A 26,110-nucleotide genomic window follows, 5' to 3' on the forward strand; every position below is an offset into this window, starting at 1 on the left:
ACCATGGGCAGTCCCCTGTTCAGCACCATGGACAGTACCCTTACCAGCACCATAGGCAGCACCATGGGCAGTCCCCTGTTCAGCACCATGGATAGCGCCAGTGCAGAACTATGGCCGGTCTCCTGTTCAACACAACAGGCAGTTCCCTGTTCAGCACCACGGATAGCGCCAGTTCAGCACCATGGGCAGTCGCCTGTTCAACTCAGAGAGGCCCTCGAAAAACACATTAAGAATGGTCCTCCCATTATTGTCTCTGACACATCACAAAGCTTCCTCCTTTCTATATCTTTCTGACGTCTTTCTGGATTAATTAATATATATTATATTAATATATATTAATAATTAATAGATGAACTGTGTCTCATGAATGCAGGTACACTGATTAAAAAAAAACTCTCATCCCAGAATGAGGTACTCTTTGCCAATTTATGTACTCGTATTTTAGCAGATGTTCGTAGCTTATTGAGGAAAATTCTTTCAGGTGCAGCCATGAAATAGTCACATGAATCTGTTATCTGTTTAAAGGGGCCGGTTGTGAGACCGAGGGGGGTGCGGGGGAGACGAGATGAGAAGTTTTCACGCCGCCGCTGCTGCTTTTCCTTTTTGGCATTAAAAACATTTTCAGTTATTTCATAGATGTAAGGAATTGGATGAAGACGGTTGTCATGGTGAATAGTCACTGGTGACTTACTTAAGTGAGCGGAAAAACAGGTGAGAAATAAAGAGCATATTAGCGAGCAGAGCAACTGAGTGGAGATTCAAAGCGTGACCTCGGCGTTAGAAAGGAGAGGAGATTGAAAGGCACAGAGCTGAGATGTGGTCACAGGTTCAGGGCTGCGGCCTTCACTCGCTCATACTTCCTCTGCAAACATAAACTGACTCAGTCGAACATAGGTATGGATGCAGGTTGGAGTCTTCCATTGTATGTACTAGTGTGTGTGTGTGTGTGTGTGAGAGAGAGCATGCCTTGTCTGCTTGTGTAAATTTGTAGCTGATATAAGTGTGAGAGGGCCCACAAATGTCTGAGTGAGTGTACCATCACTCCTCAGGGTGTGTGTGTGTGTGTGTGTGTGTGTGTGTGTGTGTGTGTGAGATCTTGTTTATGTGTCCAGTAGTTAAGGCGTGACGGATGATAGGGGAGACGTGGGAGGAGAGGAGAGAAAAGACGAATGACCTGACAGCATTGAGGGAGCGTGGAGGTTCAGTGTGACAAAGAGACGCAGTGTTTGTGTCGGACGGATCAGGTGTGTGTGTGTGTGTGTGTGTGTTGTGCATTTGTGTGTAACGATGAGCAAAATCTGCCCCTGTACTGTCACTGATACGACATCTTGTTTTGTTTAAAGCATCTCTAAAAATACACAAAATTAAACTGACAAACAAAACAAGGCAATATGAAGTATATTAATAATATATAAGTACAGGAAAAAAGGAGTATAGTGCAGTATTGATGACTAAGACAACATGCTTTTTGAAGTGGTGGGTCTGAAGTCTGCTTTTGAAGGTGGTGGAAAACACTGATCCCTACCAGGAGCACGAACAGAACAGACTTGCCTACAACAGACCTTTGGGTGCAGATGGATCCAGGTGAGCTGTAGATCAGAGACGTCCTGCCATCACAGGATTTCACCAAGCGTGCTCCTGGCTTTCCCGGCAAGCATCGGGATTTGAAAGCCAAATGTGAGCCGTTAAAAGGAGCCAGGAGTGGAGGGGGGGTGCAGGAGTAAAGGGCCGTTCTGGAGTTTCTGGGTTCAGTCTTGACAGGAGAAAACGATGACGGATTGGACAGACACGGATGTGAACTGCAGCATGATTCTGTGATTCTAGTTTTGTTTCATTTAGTGTTGGGTTAGGGTTTGGATGGTGGTTGCATATTTGTGTTGGCCTGAGCTAATCTGTCACATCAACAAGTAAATGAATACATCGTTAAATCTGTCGCCGCTGCTGCCTGGAACGTCGGGAGGATGGGTCTCTTTCATGTTATGATGGCATGATGAATGCTAATGTTAGCAGCTCTCTAGTCCCTTGACGGTTGGTAAACAGCCTGCATTAAGGCATTTTCCTTTACTCTCGTAACACATCTGAAGGTGGCAGGTATCTGGTCCATCTGCTCCCTCTTACAGGCGATGTTGTGAAGCCACAATTACAGACCAGCACCTCCCATTGTTGTGAAGAATAACCGGCCTATTATTCTACAGTTCCTACTGTAAATCAACAGGCGTGAGGTGATGGATGCGATGAAAACGGTTCACACAGAAATCATTGTCATCTTCTCTCCCCACTAATAAGTCCCTCGGGGGCCGCGGGACGCTTTCAAAGACAAAGAAATACGATTCAAATATAGAATTAAATTCATTTTCACACAGAGCAGCTTCCAGAACTTTCTCTCTACTACTTCAGTTGTAAAATGTTTGGAGCAGCCTGGACGGCAACACCTGTTTTTCCTTTTTTTTTGCGCTTCACCCCAACCTACTCGTCTGATTTGCTCAGTGAAAAATGACATCCAATCCCAGCGCGCACAGATTGCAGACAACGAGAATACATAAAATACCAGGTGATGTGTATTTCTTCTTCTTTTTTTTTTCTCTCCCCAAGATGTCCAGACTGCTTTTTTACTGCAGTGTAAATTCCGACTTTATTAACGATGTTTGGATATTGGATGACATCTTTGGCACTCCTTCTGAAGATACATTTGCTAGAGGTTATTCTAGTGTTTCAGCACATTTTTTTTTCTTCTTTTCTTACCTGTTATTTATCAATCTAGATTGTTTTGTTGTAGGTTTCATGTTTTGGAGATATGGGCTGTCTATATGTCACTCTGCTTCCAACCATAGTTCCTACATGAAACTGCTCTCAATGAGGTCTGTGGATTATCATGATTTTTCCATTCAATTGTCAAACTAACTTTAAATGGACTTTTAAAATGTCCCAAAAAAGAAAATAAATGGGAATAAGTAACACTTAACCATTAACTGTAGTGAATCAACTCTGCTACAGCAACAATAAACAGAGATGAAGAAATAGAGGTTGGTGCTTATGCAATACTTCAAAATGTGTATAAAAACGTCAATGCAAAGACGGCTATAGCCTCATTATATTCAAACTTTCTGCAACTCACCTCAAAACAATCCAGAGTGATAAATAGCACTACAGGTACGATGAAAAATAAGTTTTTTTCATTTGTGGGCTGAACTGTCCCTTAAAATTCAGCCCAAAGCGAAACAGGAAACATTTAGCCAACAAGCCAGATCCCCTGCAACCAGTCAAGTGTTTTTTTAGGTGGCGGTGCGTTGACTTGTGTTTGCAGTCAAGCCAACAGCCCAGGTCATCAATACTCCCCCACTATGTTGCTTTGGCAATCACCAGTAAGGCTGATTGCAGCGCCGGGACAACGACCGGCTGTGTGCCGGGTAGCAATAAAAGCGACGTGCTGTTGATAAACGGAACACAGCGGGAATAAAAGTGGAGAATAATCAGAACCCAGTCGTTTTTTGGGGATTTCTTTCGCCCCGGAATGAAGCTGTGACTTCTGCTAGCGAGCCCCGTGTGTGTTTGAGTTAAATGTGTCAGAGCGTGGGTGTGTGTAGAACGTGAGCGAACATGAATTCACATTAAGACGTGTTTACTCTGCCGCTAAAACTAATACAGTGCTGGGAAGTGTGTTGGTGTGCTTGTGTTCGCGATCTGAAAAGCATCTGGGAGACAGAGGTGCGATCATTATGGAAAGACGGTGTGTGTGTGTGTGTGTGTGTGTGTGTGTGTGTGTGTGTGTGTTTTGCATGCCGTGTGCATAGCTCTGAGAGCTGTAGCCAAGTGGTTGTTACAGGGCATCTAAATCAGGAAAGGGCCTCTGTGGTTGTGTGTCTCCGAGAGCCGGATGAAGATGGAGAGAAAAATGCCAGATAGTGAAGAGAGAGAGTGTGTGTGTGTGTGTGTGTGTGTGTGTGTGTGTGTGTGTGTGTGTGTGACCTTTTTTCCGAATGTGTGTGTGTTTCACGTCATTAGGGGGAAACGTGGAGAAAGAGTGAAGGGGACCTTGTGTTCCTGTTGCCGGTAGCCAGAGGCTCACAGAGCAGCCTGATAATGAACACATTGATTTGCTACACCGTGAGCAAAAGGACAAACCTCCATGTTTTAATGGTGTCTGTCATCCCTCCCTATTATTTTTGAGTCTTTCATTAATAGCCGGCCGCTTGTGTTATTTATTTCTATTCCCGTCTCTGCCTCTCCCTTTTTTCATTATTTTATTCCTACCTTTTGATCGCGACCACCAACATCCCCCCCCCCCCCTACGCTCACTTATTAAGTTTGTTTACACGTATAAATAATAGATGGAGTTTACATCAAACAGAAAAATGAGGGAAAATTCCAAACATGGCCAGGTGAAACGTCAAAATGTCCTTACGCCCAGTGGGGGAGGAAACGCTCTCCTCCAGAGATATTCACAACAAACCTCCATTTATTTCTTCTTTAATTTTACATTTGCCTCTTTTTGTTTGGTTTGTTTTATATTTGTTTGCTCTTTTTCAGCTTTTTTACCTTCCACATTGGGAAAAACAGTGGGGAACTTTCCCCAACCAGCACTTTTATAAAGATCAAACAAACAAGATAGATTGGTTGGTTTAGAGGTGCTGCTAGATTGTATTACCTTTGGATGGAGCTGTTACCTCACCAGGGTGCTAAACTAAACCTAACCAGCATGTTTTGCTAGTCAAAGCAAATCTGGATTGTATAGAAATGTATAATAATCTGTAAATGAAACCCTCTCGCCCTCCATTGGAATTGGTAAAAGCCTGGAAAGACACAGTTTTGTCTCTGTTTCAAGTTTCCAATATAAATGGTGCTTTATTGCCTCTATATGTTGGCAAAGCAGCTTTTCTTCTGCCCTCTCTCTAGAATTAGACTTCTCTTTATCAACTCAAATAAATAGAAATAATATAAATTGCTCTTGCCCTGTGTATCTTTCTGTTCTCAACTCCTAATAAAATACACACATGTTAACAACTGTTTTTATACTCGTTGTAAAAATCTAATTTTAGCTCCATCGCTCCGGCCTAAATGCTCTTTTTATTCGCCTGAGCGCCCCGAACTCTCCGCCGCCTCCCCTCCCTCTCTCTCTCTCTGCCGGAGATGCAGCGTAAGTGTAAGAGTGGTTTTGTTCATCAACTCCCTTCATGCAATTATGGGATTCCTGACTGATTGTTCCTGCAGCAATTATGTCAAGCCACTCTGGGTTTGACTGTCGCCTGAGCGGCCAAATAGGGGTTGTAAATGCTGTGGGCGATGTGTTTCCTGTGTGTGTTTGTGACAGAGGGATCCATCTATTGACTATGTATGTAGATAGAGAGGGAGATGTTTGTGGGCTTAGAGGGAGCTGCTTTATACCCAGTACCTAGGAGGTCTCTCTCTCGTGGTTGGGGCTCTGATTGTGTGGCTGTGTGTCTGTATTTCTGAATAAAAAGCCCGCTTGGATGCGAGGTCATGAGTGGCAGGGCTTTACTTCCTTTTCAAATGCCACTTAAGACGTTTTGGGTCATATGCAAAGACACTTTCTTCACTCTCTGCCGTCCCTCGGGGACTTAAAACGGCGATAGACACGTCTGAAGCCGCTCCGAGACCATATTACCGTATCACACATTCCTCGCTGCATCCCTCCCGACGAACGTTCCAGCTTTTCTTTCTACTAATCCCTCTCCCCGGTCTCCAGCCTCTTTCAACCCCCCCTTTTCACTCAAACAATTCAAAGCAGCATACCCACATTGTGAAGCAAACAAAAAAAACAAAAAACAAATCTAATAATGAAATTTACTGCCAAAGAATTATCTCTTTTGACGGAAACGAATAACAACAAATTAGAAATGGCGTGTGATTGCTTTCAGCAGTTAACTTTCTCCCTCAGCCCCTCCATGTGTTTTATTTGAAGGGTTTTTTTTCATGCCACTATCTACGTGTTAACCAACGTGTCGCTAATCGTGCACTCGACAAATACATCCGCGTAGCTCTCCAGCGAGATGGTGTCTTCAAAAGAGCCGCTCTCTTTCCTTTCATGTGCTTCTTCTTGCAGAAAAGGACTCGAGCAGAGCGATGGTCTCTTGCCTCTCTTCGTGTAAAGCGCTCGATAAAGGAGACGCCAAATTAAAAGCCTCCCTTTGTTTCTCCACCTGTCTGCAGACCAACATCCCGTTCCTCCAGAACGTCTTCAACAACCACCAGTTCCTCCACTCCACCGTGGACACGCAGTTCATCGACGAGAACCAGGAGCTCTTCAACCTCAAACCCACCCAGAACCGAGCCCAGAAGCTGCTGCATTACCTGGGTCAGTGAGCACCAAGTCTGTTACATTACCTTCAGTACTACGCCTGTATACAGTGATTTAATCAGATCACGTCTTTCAATGAGCTTTCAACCATTTCAGTGCAGAATTACAGCTTTTGTGTGGAAATGAAAGAGCTTATAATCGATCCAATAACATTTACACTAGAAAACTGGGATATTACAGTTAGAATATCACATGAATGACTATGGCAGAGTATCCAGGGTAGCGTCTCGGTCATCTGAGCAAACTGTAGGTGAAGGCGAGGTAAAAGATGCATCGTGATAAGGATTCACTTCCCTCCGTCCAGCTGGAGGATTGGTGTGAACGAGTTGTTGGCGCAGCACATGTCCTTAATACCTCTAATTCACAAATATGGGACACAAGGGAGGAAAAGCCTGCTCTGTATAAACACGTGACCATAATCCTCGCTCGCCTCAGGGATGCTGTTTTATAAACCACCATCCATTCATTCATTCATTCATTTGTTTCTTCTTCGACTGCCTCTGACATGTATTCTCTGTCTGCGTCCTCCAGGTCATGTGATGGTGAATGGACCAACGACGCCCATCCCAGTCAAGGCCAAGCCTTCCTCCATAGATCCCGTCATCCCTCCGGTCACCATGGGTACGTCAATCAGGCGTTACTACGTCCCTTTTTTTAAAAAGCTGTGTTTTCACAGTGCATTTTTTAAACGGTGTCACTGGGCAGTGTTCCCATAATAATGCTACTAACTGCATGCATTACATTTGGACTAATTGAGCAGCCGCTGCAAGGGTTAGGGGTTTCATTCCCCCCCGGTGTCCACGCCGAAAATGTGAACACTTGTGGATCCGCACGGCACTTCGGATAAAAGCCCCCGAACCGCATGACAAATGGGCTGTCGGGGAAGTCCGCTAGCTGTAGGCTGAAAGGCCTTTCTAAATGGCTCAGTCCAGGCACTCAGGGAGGGGAAAGGGGTTTTGGCCCAGAGTGCTCCGCTGAGCTGTGAGCACAGCGGTGAGAGGGTGCAGCTCATTGTTTGTGAAGGCAGAAGTTCCCCGCCTCTCGCCGACACCTCTGGAGTCTGGCAGGAAAGGCCCGCGGCCAAGCTGGGCTCTTTGATGAGCTCGGTGAGTCACTTTCAGGCTCCGGAGTCGGGCTCTGTGGCAGGGGGTCTTCTTTTTCCCGGCACAAATGTGATTCGGTTACTTTACTGAAGGCTGAAATATAGGATGGATCAGTTTTACAAAAAGAAAAAGCATTAAAATATGTTTAAAAATGTTATTTCCCGTGATTGACTTTTCGCAGTGATGCACATTCTCTCCCAGTTTAATCTTTGTTGGGGGGGGAGAGGGGGGGAGTACTGGCATGAATTTGATGCAGCTGCTCCTTTTGACAGCAGCAGAATAGTCAGCTGTATCAACCTGACATGTTTATCGGCGCCCCGTTCTGCCTCGCCGCGTACCCTAGTGTGCCCAGTAAACACAAATTCATAACAAAATAATGTGAATAATATGAATCCTAATCAGCCGTACCTAATCAAATCTGACATCTTTAAAAAAAAAAGAGAGAAATGCACGGTGAATGGAGTCGAACGGGACAATATAATCCGGGGCGCTCGTGTACGATATTGCAGCAAGCATGCATTTACTCTTTAATATCACGTTGTGTACATCCACGTTTACCTCCAGGAAGCAGCTGATGGAGTAGTTGTATACAGCACAGGCCCACACGGAGGCATACCTAAAGCCTCGTAATGAGATTTGTAATGTGCTTATATCCTTTCTTTCGTTGGACGGAGGGATTGGGAGAAGAGAGGGATTAGGTCTGTATTATCACACTCTGTGGATGGAGGGAGGGACGGGTTATGAAAGGAGGAGAGGGCAGCGTATAATCCCTATATGTAGAGAAGGTAGATATGGATGGATGGACTGATCGGGATGAATCACACGAGGCAGAAGAGGGGAGGTTGAGGACGGTGACGGTGCAGAGAAGAGGGGAGCGGAGATCAGGACGTAACTCAAAACATATCAGATAAGCAGACAGGAAGTGAGGAGGTCCCTCCACATGACAAGACACGACACGTTGCGTGCTGAAAGGTTATCATTTCCTAATTAGGATTTGCAGGCGAAAAAACGTCCCGGTGAAGGCAGATTGTAGAAGTACACCTTGTTCCAATTATGGTGTGGGTTTATTTAATAGAGGACATCTAGAGGTTAATCGCCAGATGCCTGTGAGCGAGCTTTAGAAGGATGACTAATAAAAATGAGGGACTACTTTCCCGCTCTCGGTTGGGGCCGTGTTTCCATATATAGGGTTTAAAGTATGGTCTTAACGTCTATTCTTTATTCTTTCATTAGCCATCATCAAACAGAAAGGGCTGCATTTGTTTATTTGTTCTTTTGTTAAGCTCCAGAAAGTCGTTTCCAGGTGGCATAAAAGGAGTCGTAAAGAGTGTTAAATGTGGCTTTCTGAAACCTCAAGATACCCCGTGTGAGCGGTGGAACTTTATTTCTTCTCTCTCTCTTCTTTTGTTCTTAAAACATTTCTTTCAGTTTGTTTGTTTCACAGCGACGTGGAGGCAAACAAATGCTGTTCTTGAACGCTGCTGCCACTCAAAAAGTTTTCCAGCATGCAGTCGTGGCGAACGGGGGAACAATTCAATGCAGATTTTGATTTCTTCAACTTTCCTGTAACATTTTTGTCCCACCACTCCTGAACTCATCGTCTACCTGATTTTAAATTATACTGACTTAATTCCTCGGTTGCTCCTCTGACTTTAATAAAGCAGTGATTTTAAGATACATATAACAGTCTTCCGGGACAGCTGGTATTACTCTCAGATCGCCTCCTACACAAATTGCAAATAAAGCGAAAGCACCTCTGAGTCCCGCAGCGTTGCTCCATCCAGTCACATCAGCTGGTGTTGAGGAGCCGGAGGAGCAGACGGGCGAGGAGGTGTGGACTGACACCGGCCCGGGGGGAGAAAGGGGGGAGTCGAGTGAGGAGCTCGGGGGCGGGAGCAGAGTGTTGTTTCCTCCCTGAAACGAAAAAAAAACATAGAAAGCAACTTTTTTTTTTCAGGAAATGGAAGGACTTTGAGGATAAATAACTGTGTGTGTGTGTGTGTGTGTGTGTGTGTGTGTGTGTGTGTGTGTGTGTGTGTGTGTGTTGATAAGCAGATCTTGATAAGTTCAAAGCGTCTGTATCTATTTGCTGCGGCGGCGTGATTTCACAGCCCGGGCGTGTTTCCTGCGTTGTTAATGCGTTGTGGCGTGTGTGGACGAATGTATCCACATCTGTGTGTGTGTGTGTGTGTGTGTGTGTGTGTGTGTGTGTGTGTGTGTGGAGGAGAGGGAGTTCATTATTCTCCTGCTGGCCTAAGAGACAATTATAGCGGAGATCATTTGTTTTCAGGGATGAGGTGCAACAATAAAAGGTCAAGAGTGAATATTCAGCTACACAGACACACACAGGGAGAGAGATGGAGGCAGTACAACTAAGCAGGCAGGGTTGAACCTCATTAAATAATATAATTGATTGGTGATTGTTCAAGCAGCAACGAAAAAAAATAGATCCCCACATCTGCCTCCAATATTTAAACTCCTCTGGTTGAGCCGGAGTTTAATTGCCAGGCGCAGAGAGAGTGGGATTAGGATAAGAGGTTATAGCGGAGCCCCACAGGGCGAGGTCTCCACGCTGTTTAACTTGTTTGTTTCTGGAGACTACTCAGCTTTTTATGAACTGGAAATGACACCGTTTTTTTTTTTTTTTTTTCTTGGGGATTCCACAGCGATTAATTATATTCCTCCTCCTCGCGGAGGCTTTTAGTGGCGACAGTATATTTTGATAGCGAACCAGAAACATTCATCTAACGGCAGCTCGTCGGACGGTCTTCATCCCGAGTCTCTCAGGGAGTCGATGGTCTCAAGGTTTCTCATCTGCGAGCGTGCATCACTCTTGTTTTATTTTTGGCCGTGCCGGGGCGACATTCGATGGCAAAGTCGATGCGCCGCTTTGGTCCGGGCGGAAACATCTATAGGATGGATTGCGATGCCATTATATAGATCTCCAGAGGATAAATCCTACCCGGTTTGGTGATCCTCATTTTTTGTTGCGACCACCAGCAGGCTTCTCTTTCATACATTCATTCATGGTTCCACAGGACGGATCAGAATTGCCTTTTCATTTCATTTAGCTCCTATCACGAGATTCCTTTGAGTGAAATATCTCAACTATCGGATGGATTGCAGACAATCAGGCTCCCCAGAGGATGAACCCCTCTTCTAGGCCCATCATCAGGTCCAGATGTTATCCGTTTATGACCAACTTCCTGCCAAACGAATGACACTTTCATGTATACTGTGTGTTACGTGCTAATTAGCAGCTGTTAGCATGCATGCTAAGTCATGCTAGTGCTGGATATGCTATGTTAAAACCATGGTAAAACCCTCAGTGAAGCCCATCTGGAGCTACCAGATATGCAAACATATGTCATGCTCACGTTTAGTCATCGCGAGTAAATTTGGATCACAAGCTTGAGAAATCAAACGCGCCAGAAAAGCAGCAATGAATAGCAGCCATTTTGGATGTGGTCGGCCTTCAGGTGGCAGCCGTGCCGTACCGCGCTCGGGAGCTGCTTATTTAACATTATGGCCATATGAGTCACTGTCAGCAGGAGGAATCCATTTCCACGAATCGGTGGGTGGCGTGTCTAATAAGCCTGCTGCCGGGGGGCTCCCGTTCCCGTGTTCTCTTCTCGTTGATCCACTTGAGCTCGGGGGCGATTGGAGCCGCAATGAGACGAGGCCGCCTTCACCTCATTAGCAGAAGTTATGAGACTTGGTAACAGCACAACTTAAGAGGGGGGGGGGGAACTGTGAAGAGCATCGCGTTACCTGCTCGCATCATACCGCTGTCTGAAGTCACTGCAACACTTAACGTGGATAAATAAAGGGCTGCTCGATATCTTGTCCACTTATTCAAACAAATATGGAACCCTCTGGCTGTAAAGTCAGGTCCTCGGCTGCATTTACACATTAAATCTACCACTACGACGTTTATTAATCATCATTATTAAAGGTAAAGCTACTTTAGGACAGGACATTTTGCATGGATGTGATCTAAAAGGGTTAAAAAGGCGTTTTTCCTGTCATCATGACTGTTTAATAGCTGTAGAATCTGGTGGTGGAACATTATTACGTTATAATCTGCTATTTCACACATATATAACAACGAACCTATGTCCTTTCCCTGCCAACAGGTGACCCTCCGGTGGGTTTCCGCGACGTGTTGCTGCGCGACGGTCCCGAGGGATTCGCCAAGGCCGTGCGCGCCCACCAGGGTCTGCTGCTGATGGACACCACCTTCCGAGATGCCCACCAGTCGCTCCTGGCGACCAGGGTCCGCACCCACGACCTGAAGATGATCTCGCCGTTTGTCAGCCACAACTTCAGCAACCTTTACAGCCTGGAGAACTGGGGAGGTGAGCGTTCATACCTTCATATATTTGGCATCTGGAGAATCCACAACCAGTGAGGAGATACCCGCAACATGTGATCTCATACAAGCAGCCGTGTAAGATAGGCACGAACCTCCCTCTCCTGATGGTTATCGTGTTAATTAAACTCTTTGTCTATGTGCGCCCACGTTTTAATACGTCGGCCTGTTCCCTCCATTCTCTTCCCCTCTGCAAATCTGTTCCATGTTTCATCGATGACAGCGATTGTTCCTCTTTGTTTCCCCCCCGTTTGAGCCAAGAAAATCATGTGCCAATTGAAAGCGTATCTCATGCCTCCGTCTCCTCTCCGGCAAGTCAAGTCCTCGGCGAGTTCCCTCAATAGACAATGATTGCACCTTTCGCCCGCTCTTGAATGAATAGAGGGGGGGGAAAAAATCATCGTTATTGAAATTTCTTGAGGCATGAACAGTCCAGGAGCGCAGCCTGTATTATATGCTATTACCCTGAAATTGGCGGGAGAACAAAAAAAAAACGACGTGCATTTTGTTTGACCAATTATCGACACGATGACGGTGCGACGTGGCGATGTTATGAACTGGTTTCAAAGAGTAAAATTCAGTTTGCAGAAGGAATATGCCCAGCGAACCTCTCGAGGTTGAAACATTTAATTTAATGCTCAATTATAGGGAAAAAGCACTCGGCAGCGATTATGCGTTTGTTACTAGGAAGTCCCTTTCAGTAGATCACAAGAACAAACACGAGGACCCAAACAACAAACGCCACGGAGTAGAAAAGGGTTTCCGTTTCAGTGACTGTGCTCATCGTCAGATGGTTGAGTGAAGGGAGGAAGAAGAAAAGGCCTCCAAACCCTCGCTGTGATTAAATCCCTCCTGGCAGCCAATCAAGGTGCAGCGGTTGGAGGGAAAACAATATACTTCACTCCTGTGGGAGAGCACTTTGACTGTCTACTCATCTCATATTTGAACGGATAAAAAAAGGTTGTGACAAGAGTAAAACATATTGGGGGAGATATTTGGATAGAAGGGGGCTTCGGCGTCTCCACCGGAGGAGGATGAGTTCGGCTTAGCCGTGTTTGAGCGGCTACATTGAAAGTAGATCTTTGAAGAAAGACTGTGGGAACCTCGCTGTGAACTCTTTGCTATTGTTAAATACCAGGCAGGGAACCCCCCCCCCCCTTCCCTTCCCTCTCCATGCCTCATTATAATGTGTGAGCCAGTTCTGAAAGGGGAGAGTGCTTTCATACATACATGCTTTTAACAGTTCATTATCTCATATCCCAAGACTTGGTCGATAGCAGCACACACCGACATTACATCCTCCTCTTAGAGAACAGGGAAGTTCACAGTCAGACGTGTCTACATGTTGTACTAATGATAGAACACGATCTATCTATCTATCTATCTATCTATCTATCTATCTATCCCTACCTCCCTCCATCCATCCATCCATCCATTCATCCTTCTATCATCCATCCATCCATCTATGCATCCATCCATCCATGCATCCATCCCTCCCTCCCTCCCTCCCTCCATCCTTCTATCATCCATCCATCCATCCATCTATGCATCCATCCATCCATCCATGCATCCATCCCTCCCTCCATCCTTCTATCATCCATCCCTCCCTCCCTCCATCCTTCTATCATCCATCCCTCCCTCCATCCTTCTATCATCCATCCATCCATCCATCCATGCATCCATCCCTCCCTCCCTCCCTCCATCCTTCTATCATCCATCCCTCCCTCCCTCCATCCTTCTATCATCCATCCCTCCCTCCATCCATCTTCCATCAATCCATCTTCCTTCCATCCATCCATCCATCCATCCATCCTTCTGCCATCCATCCATCCATCCATTCATCCTTCTATCATCCATCCCTCCCTCCATCCCTCCCTCCATCCATCCTTCTATCATCCCTCCCTCCCTCCCTCCATCCAACCATCCATCCATCCTTCTATCATCCATCCATCCATCCATCCCTCCATCCCTCCCTCCCTCCCTCCATCATCCACCCATCCATCCATCCATCCTTCTATCATCCATCCATCCATCCATCCCTCCATCCCTCCCTCCCTCCCTCCCTCCATCCATCCTTCTATCATCCATCCATCCATCCATCCCTCCATCCCTCCCTCCCTCCCTCCCTCCCTCCATCCATCCTTCTATCATCCATCCCTCCCTCCCTCCATCCCTCCCTCCATCCATCCTTCTATCATCCATGCCTCCCTCCCTCCCTCCCTCCATCCAACCATCCATCCATCCTTCTATCATCCATCCATCCATCCATCCATCCATCCATCTCTCGCTCATCTGGGTGAAAAACAGGAAACACTGTCAATAAAACCTGTTAGAAGAAGAAAGCGTGCTTTGAGACCATTTCATGGTTGAGCATTCGAGATGTTAATTTACTTGCAGCTTCCTGTTTTTCTAAAAAGTATGATGAGATGTCTGATGTTGTTTTGAAAAGCCTGAACCGTTTGGCCCGTTGCACGGTGTGAAAGGCAGATAGGAGCAGCGGGGGAAGATATATCGCTGCAGTTGTTGTACGAATGATTATAAAACACGTCCTTTTAAACCATTTCTATGATATATCATATCACGTAATGTTTTCACTTTATTTGACTATTTTCTTGTACATATTTTGAAAGAAACAGGCTGCAGTAGAAACCTCTGAGGTAGCGGGGAATCCAGGAGTCGTTGAAATGTAATGTCGATCAGGAGTCCGACGTTGAAGCACCTCCAGACATGATGATTCTGTTACGAGCTGAGGAGTCTTCACTTAAGAACAGTTGCAGCGCGAGAGATTGAGTGAATCATCGTAAAAGAAATGCAATACACTAGCGGATCCTCTTGAGATGCCAGTAGTTCCTGTATTATATGATTATTAGGGCTTTAAAACATGTTTAAAAACCACTTAAAGGCTCCGAGAGATGGAGAAATCCCTCTGAATCCCTCCTGAGACTTTACCGTATTATAGTGCTTGCTGTGCATATTCATTTTTTTTTATGTTAATTTAATTAAGTGGGAACAAGAAAGCATTTAGAAAACAGAGTCATGCTTCTGCCAGCGAGCCGTTTAACTCGTAATATTTATATATGTGAGCGTAAAAGTTAAAGTCTTTGGCGTATTTCTTATTTTTACAGCAGTTTGTCGAGTTTAAAAGAAGCCCAGCGTGTGTTCATACTTACAAAATACACTTTAACTCTGTGGGTTATACATTTCTTTTGCATTCTGACTCCTCCATCTCCTCCTTTTTTTTTACCATTTTGAAGTCTGCAGCTTCGTCTCACAGTTTCGTAATGTTCCTCCACGGCGCTTTTCTAATCCCGGTTTCCTGCAGGATGAGGAGCACCCACCTCAGGATAACGTGTGAATATCACTCCGTCGTTGTTAAGCACCCTTCATTCCCTCAGCTTTGAGCACCCAAAGTTCCCAGAAGAAAAACTTTAAACGCGCCGTCCCACGAGGTCGCCTTACCTTTTTAAACAGCTCCTCATAAATCACTCAATCGCTACGGGAGGAACAACTCCGCCTCTCTTCATAGGAAGTCCCTGCTTTTATTACACTGATCAGAGAGGGAATGTTCCACTCACACAGATGACCATGTGAGCATTGAAACATTGTCCCTTTTACAAGAATACATTTTTTTTTTACAGTATTGCTTTCACATGTTTCTGCCAGAATGAATCATTGAAGAGATTAAGCCTGTGAAAGCCCTTTAGGGATTAAGTCCCTTCCTGATATAGCCTCCCTCGCTACACCATGAAAGATAGAGCAATATCAATTGGGTCACGTTATATATAATAAATATATATATATGTGGTTCCTCGTATCTATTTCACAGTTGGCAAATTTATCTGATGGTAAAGCGGCCGAGGCTTAATTGCTGTACTGTGATGTCGGTGGCGTGCAGTCGTGTAATCGGCGGCGTAGTCCTGTTCAAACAGTAGAGCAGGTGGAGCGACGCGGAGAGCCGGACCCAGCGACGGGAAATCAACCGATCCGGAGTGATTAACTGGAATCACGGAGACGTAATCATTGATCTGACGGGATAAACTGTCCGATGCATCGGGGCCGCTCTCCAGCAGAAACGCTGATAGCTGCAGAGAGAGTGTGTGATTCAAATTATAGATATAGATCATTTTTATTCATCGCATGGCTTTTTTCCTTTTATTGGCCCGAGATAGAAGTTTATTTTCTAGAACTTTCCCACCAGCAGGGTGAATGTGGGAGGAGGAACAAACACCTTTTTCCAGTTGTTTGTTTCCAAAATAAGTCATCTTTCTTTAAACATTAGAGATGAATTATGTCTGTTCCTTGTTTCCGTCCTTCTCCCTGATTTATTTCAGCTCGTGACAGATTGCAGGCTGATTCGGATCGCCGTGCTCGTGCCGAATGTTCTGATGTTTCAAGCTGTCAGTCTGATGATGATTTCCTGAGTAAACGTTGCTTCGTTCAGAATCCCATTTTTGATATCTCGCATGCTTTAATGCATTAATAATGATTCTTCTTCTTTTTTAAGGCATCCCTGCCTCTCAGACTAAGAGACAACCAGCTTAGTATGCTCTCCATGTCCAAACATATGAGTGCAGTTTAATGACGACAGTGTTGAATCAGCAGAAAACCACTGGAGGCTTCAATATTTTTGGCTGATATGATAAACGGGTATGAGATTCGCTAATCTACTCTCCCAAGAAAGGGAAACGAGAGGAACATTTACAGATTTTAAAAGCGACTTTAGAATGAAACGGTGTGTGTGTGTGTGTGTGTGTGTGTGTGTGTGTGTGTGTGTGTGTGTGTGTGTGTGTGTGTGTGTGTGTGTGTGTGTGTGTGTGTGTGTGTGTGTGTGTGTGTGTGTGTGTGTGTGTGTGTGTGTGTGTGTGTGTGATGTGAGTCTGAAATATGAGTTTTTTGAGTCTTTAGATTTAGATCAAAGATGGGATGACGAATGAGACTTCAAATGACAGCTGAAATAAACTGCCACCTGTCTGTCTGTCTGTCCATCTGTGTGTGTGTGTGTGTGTGTGTGTGTGTGTGTGTGTGTGTGTGTGTGTGTGTGTGTGCGTGTGTGTGTGTGTGTAGGAGCTACTTTTGATGTGGCGATGCGCTTCCTGTCTGAGTGCCCATGGAAGAGACTGCAGGAGCTGAGAGCTTTGATCCCCAACGTTCCTTTCCAGATGCTGCTGAGAGGAGCCAACGCCGTGGGCTACACCAACTACCCCGACAACGCCGTCTTTAAGTGAGTCTCACACACACACACACACACACACACACACTTACTAACTCAGCAATTTAACCATCAAACGACTTGGGGGGGGCGGAGAGGCATGACACCAGGAGAAACATGGAACACATCAAACGGTGAATTAGCAGTGTTCAGTAATGGGACGTGTCCATTCAGTGGTCAAACACTCTTTAATCCCGCTGTGTTTATAATCTTCCGTGCCGAGAAAAGAAAGGCTCCCCGAAAATGTAATTGTTTGCTATATTTAGAATATATTCATGAGCTGAAACTGAAAGTGAAACGTGACATTTTGTTACAAATAAGATATCGTGGCTTTGAAGAGAACGTAGCTATGTTTCAGAAAGGGCTGCGTGAGGGCCAAATAAAACTAAATATAGTCGACACATGTTTCTTTTAGTCTACTGTAGTAATACACTGATTATCGATCACTGTTTCTAAAAGAAAAACTACAAAAGCATGTGTAGGCTAATAAAACCCAACTTTCTTCAAAGAAATAACTTATTTGGCTTCAAAAGTAATAGTAAGTCAAATTTGTGCCTTTTTAAGTGATTTTTTTCAATCATACATTGACTTTAACTGAATATTTAAAGCTTCATTCATAACGTTGACCTTTGAATTATTATTATTTTACAGAATTGTTGTGCAAGGCCATACGAGCTGGACACATGCTTGAATCATATCAATCCAGAAAATCCACCCATGTAAATGAAATCCTGTCTGTTTTCTTCTCTTTCATTCCGCTATATTGAAACAATTTGTCTCTGTTCATACGTGGCATTAAGCCGACACGGCTGCTTCGTCTCTAAATGCCTCTGAATGGATGTTCTGTACCGACGTCTCCCCTCCAACCACACCACTGACACACACGTTTAGTCGGGTCAATTTGGTCGCTGTTGTCCCGTTGCCTTCTACCATGCTCAGCGAGTTACACACACACACACACACACATGCTCAGTGTGTGATTCCCCTCACCTCAAATAAATGAGGACTGGCTGTATGACTAATGCAGCTGTCCCCTCCTCCTTCCTTCCCATTGAATCACATGCAGACCTCCCCTCTCCTCCATGTTTTTTTTTTTGTGCTCCCATCTCTTATCGTATAGCCATTATTTATCCACCTCTTTATTCCTCCATTCATCTCCCTGCATTACCCTCTTCTTTTAACTCCCTCCCCTCCTCCCGTCTCCCTCTCCCAAAGGGGGGAGTGCCATCGAAAATGCTCACATGATTGTGATTAATGGCTTTGATCTGTTGGCCCGACTCTCCCTCTCTCCTTTGGTATCCGTCACTCCCTCACCCCGCGTGTTTTCAGTGCCGCAGCCTGCAGCCACGTGTCCTCATTAACTGAATCAAGCCAACGTTGTGATTTCATTAGATTAAATTGTTTTAAAGTGCATGTCACCGGGCCACACGTCTGCTCTAATTGCTAACTGGGTCTTCTTGTCAGAAATCCCACCTTCCACATCCTGATGACATCATCTCCTAGTCACATATGTAGGACGGCGGTACGTTTTTGGTGCCAAACGACGTCACGTAGTCATCCTTTTTTTGTGTTCATTGTGCTAAATAAATACCGGACAAACAGACAGCTAATGCTCCTGGCGGCGCGGCATGAAGTGCGTCTGTTTATTTGCCAAAACAAACGCTTTGCGAGCGTGTAAATAGTGCTTTCACAGGAACTGCAGCGAGCAAGGGCTCAGTTATGGAAAACCCTGATTAAGATACCGAGGCCGAGGCGATAATACCTCTAGCGGCTGGGATAATGAGGCGGGCTGGTCATTGTGGGGCTCCTGCAGGCTGTGTAAGCTCACTTTTCATGGGGAAACGGCGAGGATGTTGTATTTACAGGTACAGCCGTGTTTCTGAGAGACGGTAAACCGCTTACAACACGGATGTGATCCACTATCTGGGACACGCTGGATACGTGTCGTACAATGAGATCTGTTCCCTCCCTCCCAAGGTTCTGCGAGGTGGCCAAGGAGAACGGCATGGACATCTTCCGCGTGTTCGACTCCCTGAACTACCTGCCCAACATGCTGCTGGGCATGGAGGCGGCCGGGGCGGCGGGCGGCGTGGTGGAGGCCGCCATCTCGTACACGGGCGACGTCTCGGACCCGATGAGGCAGAAGTACTCCCTGGAGTACTACGTGAAGCTGGCGGACGAGCTGGTCAAAGCCGGGACTCACATCCTCTGCATCAAGGTGAGGGAGGAGAAATCAAACTTTAATACGCCAATTTATATATTTATGCCACTTGAATCAAGTTAGCTTTTTCCATGCAGGTTCTCATTATCAGGACACTAACTTTTATTGCATTTTAGTTCTAATCTAAGGTGAAACGCCGCTTTAAATCGACGAAATTCCGGATGCAACAACTCGTATTACTTGTTCTCCTTCTTTTCCAATCCTCGCCGCCGGTGCTTCTATGAAACGCCAGAATGTTAGGCCACGTTCAGGTAAAAACACACGGCGGCATGAAATCTGTTCCAATGAGCATCTTCACTCGGGGAGAACAACGGAGGAACATATGGACGACGTCACCTCGCTCCCCAGCAGACGTTTGACTCGGTCCGACCTGATGTTCGTTCCCACAGGTGTCTGTTTGCAGTCTGTTGAATATATTTAAAGTTTAAACCCCTCCCCTCCCCTCCTCTCCCTGATGAACACAGCTCAAGTTTTCCCCGTCTCGCTCCCGTTGAAATAACTTGTATACTTGAGCCTCTTATCTAAATGAATAGACTGATAATACTCAATTTGAATTAATTCCTTTATCGAAGCGTGACAGAATATTTTTCAAACGTGAAATGATAAAACGCCCGCTCTACCGCCGCGCCAGGCATCGCGCACGCAGCGGCGGCAATCTCATAAAAAGAGGGGGGGGGGGGGGGGGGCTGCACAGTTAATGAGGTTAACTCTTAAAAGAGGGAACGAGCGTGAATTATAACTTCATGGAGTGCGATGATCACCAGAGGGAGCGCGGCTAAACATCCAGGCTCTGTCTGTGACTTTCCACTCATATCAATTAGGCTTTATACATTATAATCGTCATTATTTAGTCATTCTAAGTTATCATTTCCCAACATATTAAGATGTTTTTTAAGGTTTTTTCTAATAACTTCATGGCGTGGCAGAATATATGAAGACAGTGTTTATTTGGGGGTTTTTAAATGCTAGTCGTCGTCACATTAAGGATGTTGCCGTTCTCTCTGCTTCCAATGTTTTGGCTCCAAATGCTCGTGTCTCCGTGGTCCATTCCAGTTTTCATGAGACGCCTCGGGCCAGTTCTGAGCACACTCTCTCTCAGTTATGCGGACGAAGACAGGTGGTGAAGTCGGGCTTAACGTCGACTCCATGTCCAAAATGCATCTGTTACAAAAAGCCACTTTAAACATCTGGATAAAGGTCTACTCCTGGCTTTTAAGAATTGTTAAAATAACGTGAAAGACTTAATAATAATACATTTTATTCAAGGTCTTTACAACGCATTAAAGATATTAACTCAGAAGGTAAAAACAGAGAGACTGTAGGTATAAAACATTAAGGCATCACACTTTGGGATATATTTGTTTAATGACGCGTGTGAAACGCCACCTTCCCCTTCCATTCTTTCATTAATCACCGCCTCCCTCCGTGTTCCCAGGACATGGCCGGCCTCCTGAAGCCCGAGTCCAGCAGGCTCCTGATCGGCTCCCTGAGGGACCGGTTCCCCGACATGCCCATCCACGTGCACACGCACGACACGGCCGGGGCCGGCGTGGCCGCCATGCTGGCCTGCGCCGAGGCCGGGGCCGACGTGGTGGATGTGGCTGTGAGTATATATCCTGTTACTGATATGATATAAGATTTAAGGTGTTTGTTGTCTCAGGCACACAGTAGAAGTTCACACAGAGACCTCACATAAGGAAAGAGGTAAATATGTGTTAAAGAAGAAAATGTATTTACAGTCCATTCAGTTTAGTGTCGTTTTTATACAGAAATAGTTCAAATATGAAGGTAAGGGGAACACATATATACTTAATGTGTCTATAAAATGAATTTCCACCACCTTAACACACATCCTGGAGCTGCTGTTACTCATACCGTACATTCAGCTGGATGGGATTTAACCAGCATTTATCCAACATGAAGAAAAGCAGTTGCTGTTCACCTTGTGTGAAACTGAGACAAAGAGGGAACAAGCGTTAAAGGCAGGAACATTTCTCTCTGTGTGTTCACCGACGCATGCCGCCTGCATCGAGTTTCATTAAAACAATTGGCTGCTCTTTGCTCTGCTGCTGCAAGGCTTTTTACAAGAGAACGTCCAGAAGTACTTCAGTATGCTAAAATATATAATTACATGGCAGGGGAGGACATGATGCGTTCTGTTCTTTTTCTTCTTTTTTACCCCAGTAATCATAACCGTTTATATAAAATCCCATGCTTTCATCAAACAGCATTCATATGGCATGTTCCTCTCCAGGTGGACTCGATGGCTGGGATGACCTCTCAGCCCAGCATGGGCGCCATGGTGGCCTGTGCCAAGGGGACCAAGCTGGACACCGGTAGGTTGAACCTTTTTCACCAGGTCGCCACGGCAACAACAGTTTATTGTTGATAGTAGAGCATTTAATTTCTCCTCATTAGTTAAATTTAGTGACAGCTGTCACAAAGAACGGATTGGATGTGTGGAAATAAGATAAAAAATCAATATTAATGTTAATCAGTTTCCATAACATCTCTTCAGAGATCATGGGGGCGATCAATCAACAAATCAATTAGTGACAGGGCGTATCACTAATTATGGCACTCCGTCAGAAAGGCTGGCGAGTTCTGCTCAATGATGATGTCCACGGCCAATTAGGAGAGGAAACCGTGGAGAGAGCGGTCAATAAAATCCGACGCTCTGTTAAATAAAAACACACTTCATCCATTAAAAGATGAACTTGTCAGATAGTCGTGGAGTGGAAGGTGAGAATTAGATTCAAATGTGATGCTCGTAAAGTGCTAATATCGGTTGTAGCCGTCAATAATGCGGTGGGGATATTCATCGTAGCGTGCTAAAAAAACTACTTAGACTAATGAGCGGCTCTCCCCCGAGCATTTAGGGCCTTTTTTCTCGAGGCTTCCTCGACGCGGTTATTCATTTAATTCCCCGACCCACGTTCCGCCGGCTCCTATCAGAGACCTTTCAATCACAGCCGGACCGCCGAGGCTTTACTCTTCTCAGGAGGTGGACAGATGGATTTCTAATACGTTCGTCGTCCGGTGTGCTCCGCTCAATGTAATGTGTAAAAACCTGTCCGGCCGACCTCGGCGACCTCCCGCGGCATCGGGGAGCCGGTTTGGAGAAAAATGATCAGATTGAAGGTGAAACGAGGCTGAAGGAATTAAAAGTGATGTGAGGTTTGCTGCTCGGTTATGTAGAGTAATGCTACTGGGAGAAACCAGGCTGGGCTCCGCTAACTACATCTGATAGCTCATTTCCATCACTTAGAATGGAAAGACGCTAATTTTGCACGTTTAATGCACAGTCTGCTGCTGATTTTTATCATTTAAACGCAGGAAGTCTGTCCTGTTTCACCTGAAACCAACCACACAAATAATAATACAAGTAATATTCTTATTCTTCTCTCTCTCTTCATTCACTCTCTAGCTTGCTCGCCCACGTTGAGCCGGAGAGGAGAGGCAAAATGTTAATGTTTTTACTTTTAAATTGGCTCGAGTTGATTTCTGGATGGGCTCAGCTCGTCACGTTGGTGTAGCTACAGTTTTATTATAAAGTCGGGGTTGTTAGTCTCTCAGGTCTACACACACTTATGTATACGACGTGCAAAATCCACATTTAAGACTGAAGGAAAAACCTGGGCTCATGTGTGAAATGAGTAGGAAAGCGTCCGCACGTCTAAGGAGGAGAGAGAAACTCAACCATCATTTAGAACGCAGTCCAAGTTTGTGACAGAATATCAATTTGTGAGCATACAGTTCCTCGAAGAAGAAGAAAAAAAAAAGGAATGGAGAGAAAGACAAGGTCATTACTCAACATTGAGAGGGTTTCAAGTGTAGCAGTTTATTCATGGAATTTCAATTTGCCTCACTTGAGATTGGGATGCAGAATGTCTCTCACACACACACACACACGTGTGCATACGCGTAGTGTATCCTAACGTGACCTTGGCCCATGCATTATGCATGCACATGCAGGAAAACTCTTTCAGAATCCTTCCCTTCCTGTCACTTTGTGCCCGTCTCTCCTTTTCATCTCTGCCTCTCTCTTTATGTCTCTCTCTCCTCCCCTCCAAATCTCTGTTTGCCTATCTCGCCCTTCTGCAATCAAGCGGAGCACTTGGATACCTCCATTCCTTCCTGACCTCGGTCTGTTTACTGCCTTCCCTCCCCCCTCCGCCTCCCCCTCTTTCTCCCATCTCTGTTACAAAGCAGTAATCAGTGCTGTGCAGCGTGTTGCTCTGCCTTCCTCCCGTCATCCCCGGCTTCTTTCCCGTCGTCTCCCTCCCTCCTCCCTCCCTCCTACTCAGTGACAAAGCAATTAACAGCATGTTACATGCGTATTTCACTCCCACGAAAACTCCCCCACTCTCTGCTCTTTCACATCCACTCCGTCAGCCCACAATACCTCTTTGTCCCAAAGAAATGGTAAAAAAAACAAACTCGGTGAAGCCGTTTGTGTCGGTTTATTCCTTCAGTCAGCCACACTTTTTTTCTCAGCCGTACAGTTGAATGATGACGTGCATTAAAGTGGCCCTCATGCATCATACATGGGTTTAATTGCTGCCATCAGACACAGACGTCAACCACACCACACCATATTACTATAGGAAACGAGCGCTGACCCCCAGTCAGACAGACAGGTGAGCCGGCGCTTTGAGCTGCTTGTTTTTATTCATCCGTCTTCCTTTGAACATCCGTCTTCATCCGTGCGTCTTCCTTACAGCCGTGTGCATCCGTGTCGCTGTAAAGAATGAACATACGAGTCTGATTGATGATTTATGAAGCAGCAGACCAGAAGATGAAGAAACAACCATGCTGTATTTACCTCCAGTGATTCAACAAACAGAATCCACTTCCTTTGTAGACGCTCTCCTTTAGAGTAACTTTCCTCATCGTTTCTGCTTTTCGTAGAGATTTTCCATCTCAAACAGGTGTGGCGGTTGGCTAATTAGACTTATTTGAGGAAAACCGTACGTTTTTGAGGCAGATGCTCGGCTGGCTCCTCGCCGAAAGGCTCTCGAAACCACGTGAACAAGCAGTTTTGCCGGCCACGGCCAACAGGAGCCCAGTATTTGGGCAGGTACTACTTTAAAAACAACATGAAATGTAGTAAAGTATACAAAAGCATGAATATAAATCTACTTGTGTAAAGTATTTCCAGCACGGACTCAGTTTTTGTGTCAGAAAGCATCAGTATGACCTGTTTTTTAAGTGATGCATCAGCAGATATCTCGAGTGTGAGGCGTTCAGGTCCCCCCGCTGGAGGCGGAGCTTGAAGAGCGAAGCTGCCCATTTGTTAATTTGAAGCCGCGGTTTCAGAGCGTGGAGGAAAGTCCCACGATCGGCTCTCAAGCAGAGAAGTAAATGGAGCTAATTACCGACCGGCAGCTGCATGTTGAGGAGCAACAACATGCACATTAGTATCACATTAATATCACAGTGGCTCCGTTTTTCCCGCCAACGTCGCAGCGGAAGCACGCAAACATGTTTCGGAGCGCACGTTGGCGTCGAACGCGAGGATGTTTTGTGTCATTATCGTCTGAAAAAGAGGAGATTCTTCCTCACGAGATAATCTGCTTTAGAGCGGCATTCATACGAGCATCACGGGGATTTAAAGATTTAAATATGCACTTACAGGCTAATACTGGCTCTTAAACACTGTAGCTTATTGTAGTTTGTTCAGTTTTCACCGTTGAGTCCCTCCTTTTTACCAACCGAATGCAATTTTTTAAAAAGTCGTCAAAACTGAGCTGCTGGCAGATTCCAAATGTCTCTGCTGACATTTCTGGTTTCCTGCTGAACACTTTGAGGAATAGGACATTGGAGCATAAAATACTGTGTGTGGAGACCTGACGGGTCGGACTTTTTCTGACTGAAAAAAACTCACAAAATCATAATTGCATCCATCAAAATCAGCATAAACTTGTGACAATCTGCCGGCTGGCACACGTTTTGAGGCGCCAGATAAATGGCACGTTGCCACATCAGCTTCCACAACAATTTCTACTCAATTATTAGTGAATATATCACATCAATGCCCTCCTTTTCATACAGCATTCTTCACATTCTGGCTCTAAAGCTGAACCGAGTTATTTCTATACACCCATAAATCTCAGCCAATACAGCACATTATGATTATACATCTCCGTCCTTTTGATTTATATTCTTAAAAATAGAATTTATCGCAGTTTCAAATAGCTGTAGATCATCATCGCCGAGCGTTTGTGATTGATGGACGCCTCTCTGGGCTGCAGGCATCGCTCTGGAGAACGTGTACGACTACAGCGAGTACTGGGAGGTAGCCAGAGGTCTGTACGCGCCGTTCGACTGCACCGCCACCATGAAATCCGGCAACGCCGACGTCTACGAGAACGAGATACCCGGAGGGCAGTACACCAACCTTCACTTCCAGGTACCGGGAGCTACTCTGTTTTAAATGCATATTGATTTTCATGATAAATAAAGCAAACAAAAAAAGTGTTTAGCTCCTCAGGCGTTAAAAGAGTGGATCAGCTCAGTGGGACATTTATATTTGACTGTTTAATTATAGAGTGTTGATGTAGAAAATGTTTATCCCACTTTTTTTCAGACAAGGCTTTAAAAAAGAATATTGTGTAGAAAAACACCTCCTCTGAATTCAGCGTATGTGTGAGGCATGTTTGTGTGTTCAAGGCTGCGGATGAATGAATCCGTCGTTTTTAGAAACGCACGAAAACGTATCCCGATGTTCGTTCACGCCGTACGGTGCGTTGAGTACGAACACACTGGATGTGACCTGTCTACATGGACGGGCGTACCCTGAACGCACCGCGGCGTGTGCCGAATTACAGCCGACCCGTCTGGCCTTTTTGCCGTACGAGGATCTTCATCGCCTTGAATTTAAAAAGCA

The 26,110-nt window shown here is 45.3% G+C and overlaps 1 protein-coding gene across 1 annotated transcript in view; it reads left to right on the top strand.

Annotated features, from left to right (window-relative positions):
* Positions 1–26,110, top strand: part of pcxb (pyruvate carboxylase b) — a 206,361-nt gene that overhangs the window by 160,818 nt on the left and 19,433 nt on the right. Inside the window, exons 13-20 of the mRNA XM_084002593.1 lie at positions 6,169–6,313; positions 6,848–6,937; positions 11,556–11,777; positions 16,856–17,012; positions 18,978–19,218; positions 20,657–20,824; positions 21,476–21,557; positions 25,476–25,633. Of these exons, the coding sequence (XP_083858719.1) occupies positions 6,169–6,313; positions 6,848–6,937; positions 11,556–11,777; positions 16,856–17,012; positions 18,978–19,218; positions 20,657–20,824; positions 21,476–21,557; positions 25,476–25,633 (1,263 nt within the window). The remainder of the gene's footprint in view (positions 1–6,168; positions 6,314–6,847; positions 6,938–11,555; positions 11,778–16,855; positions 17,013–18,977; positions 19,219–20,656; positions 20,825–21,475; positions 21,558–25,475; positions 25,634–26,110) is intronic.

This window comes from Eutrigla gurnardus (genome assembly GCF_963514095.1).
Source record: "Eutrigla gurnardus genome assembly, chromosome: 23".
NCBI classification, from domain to species: Eukaryota; Metazoa; Chordata; class Actinopteri; order Perciformes; family Triglidae; genus Eutrigla; species Eutrigla gurnardus.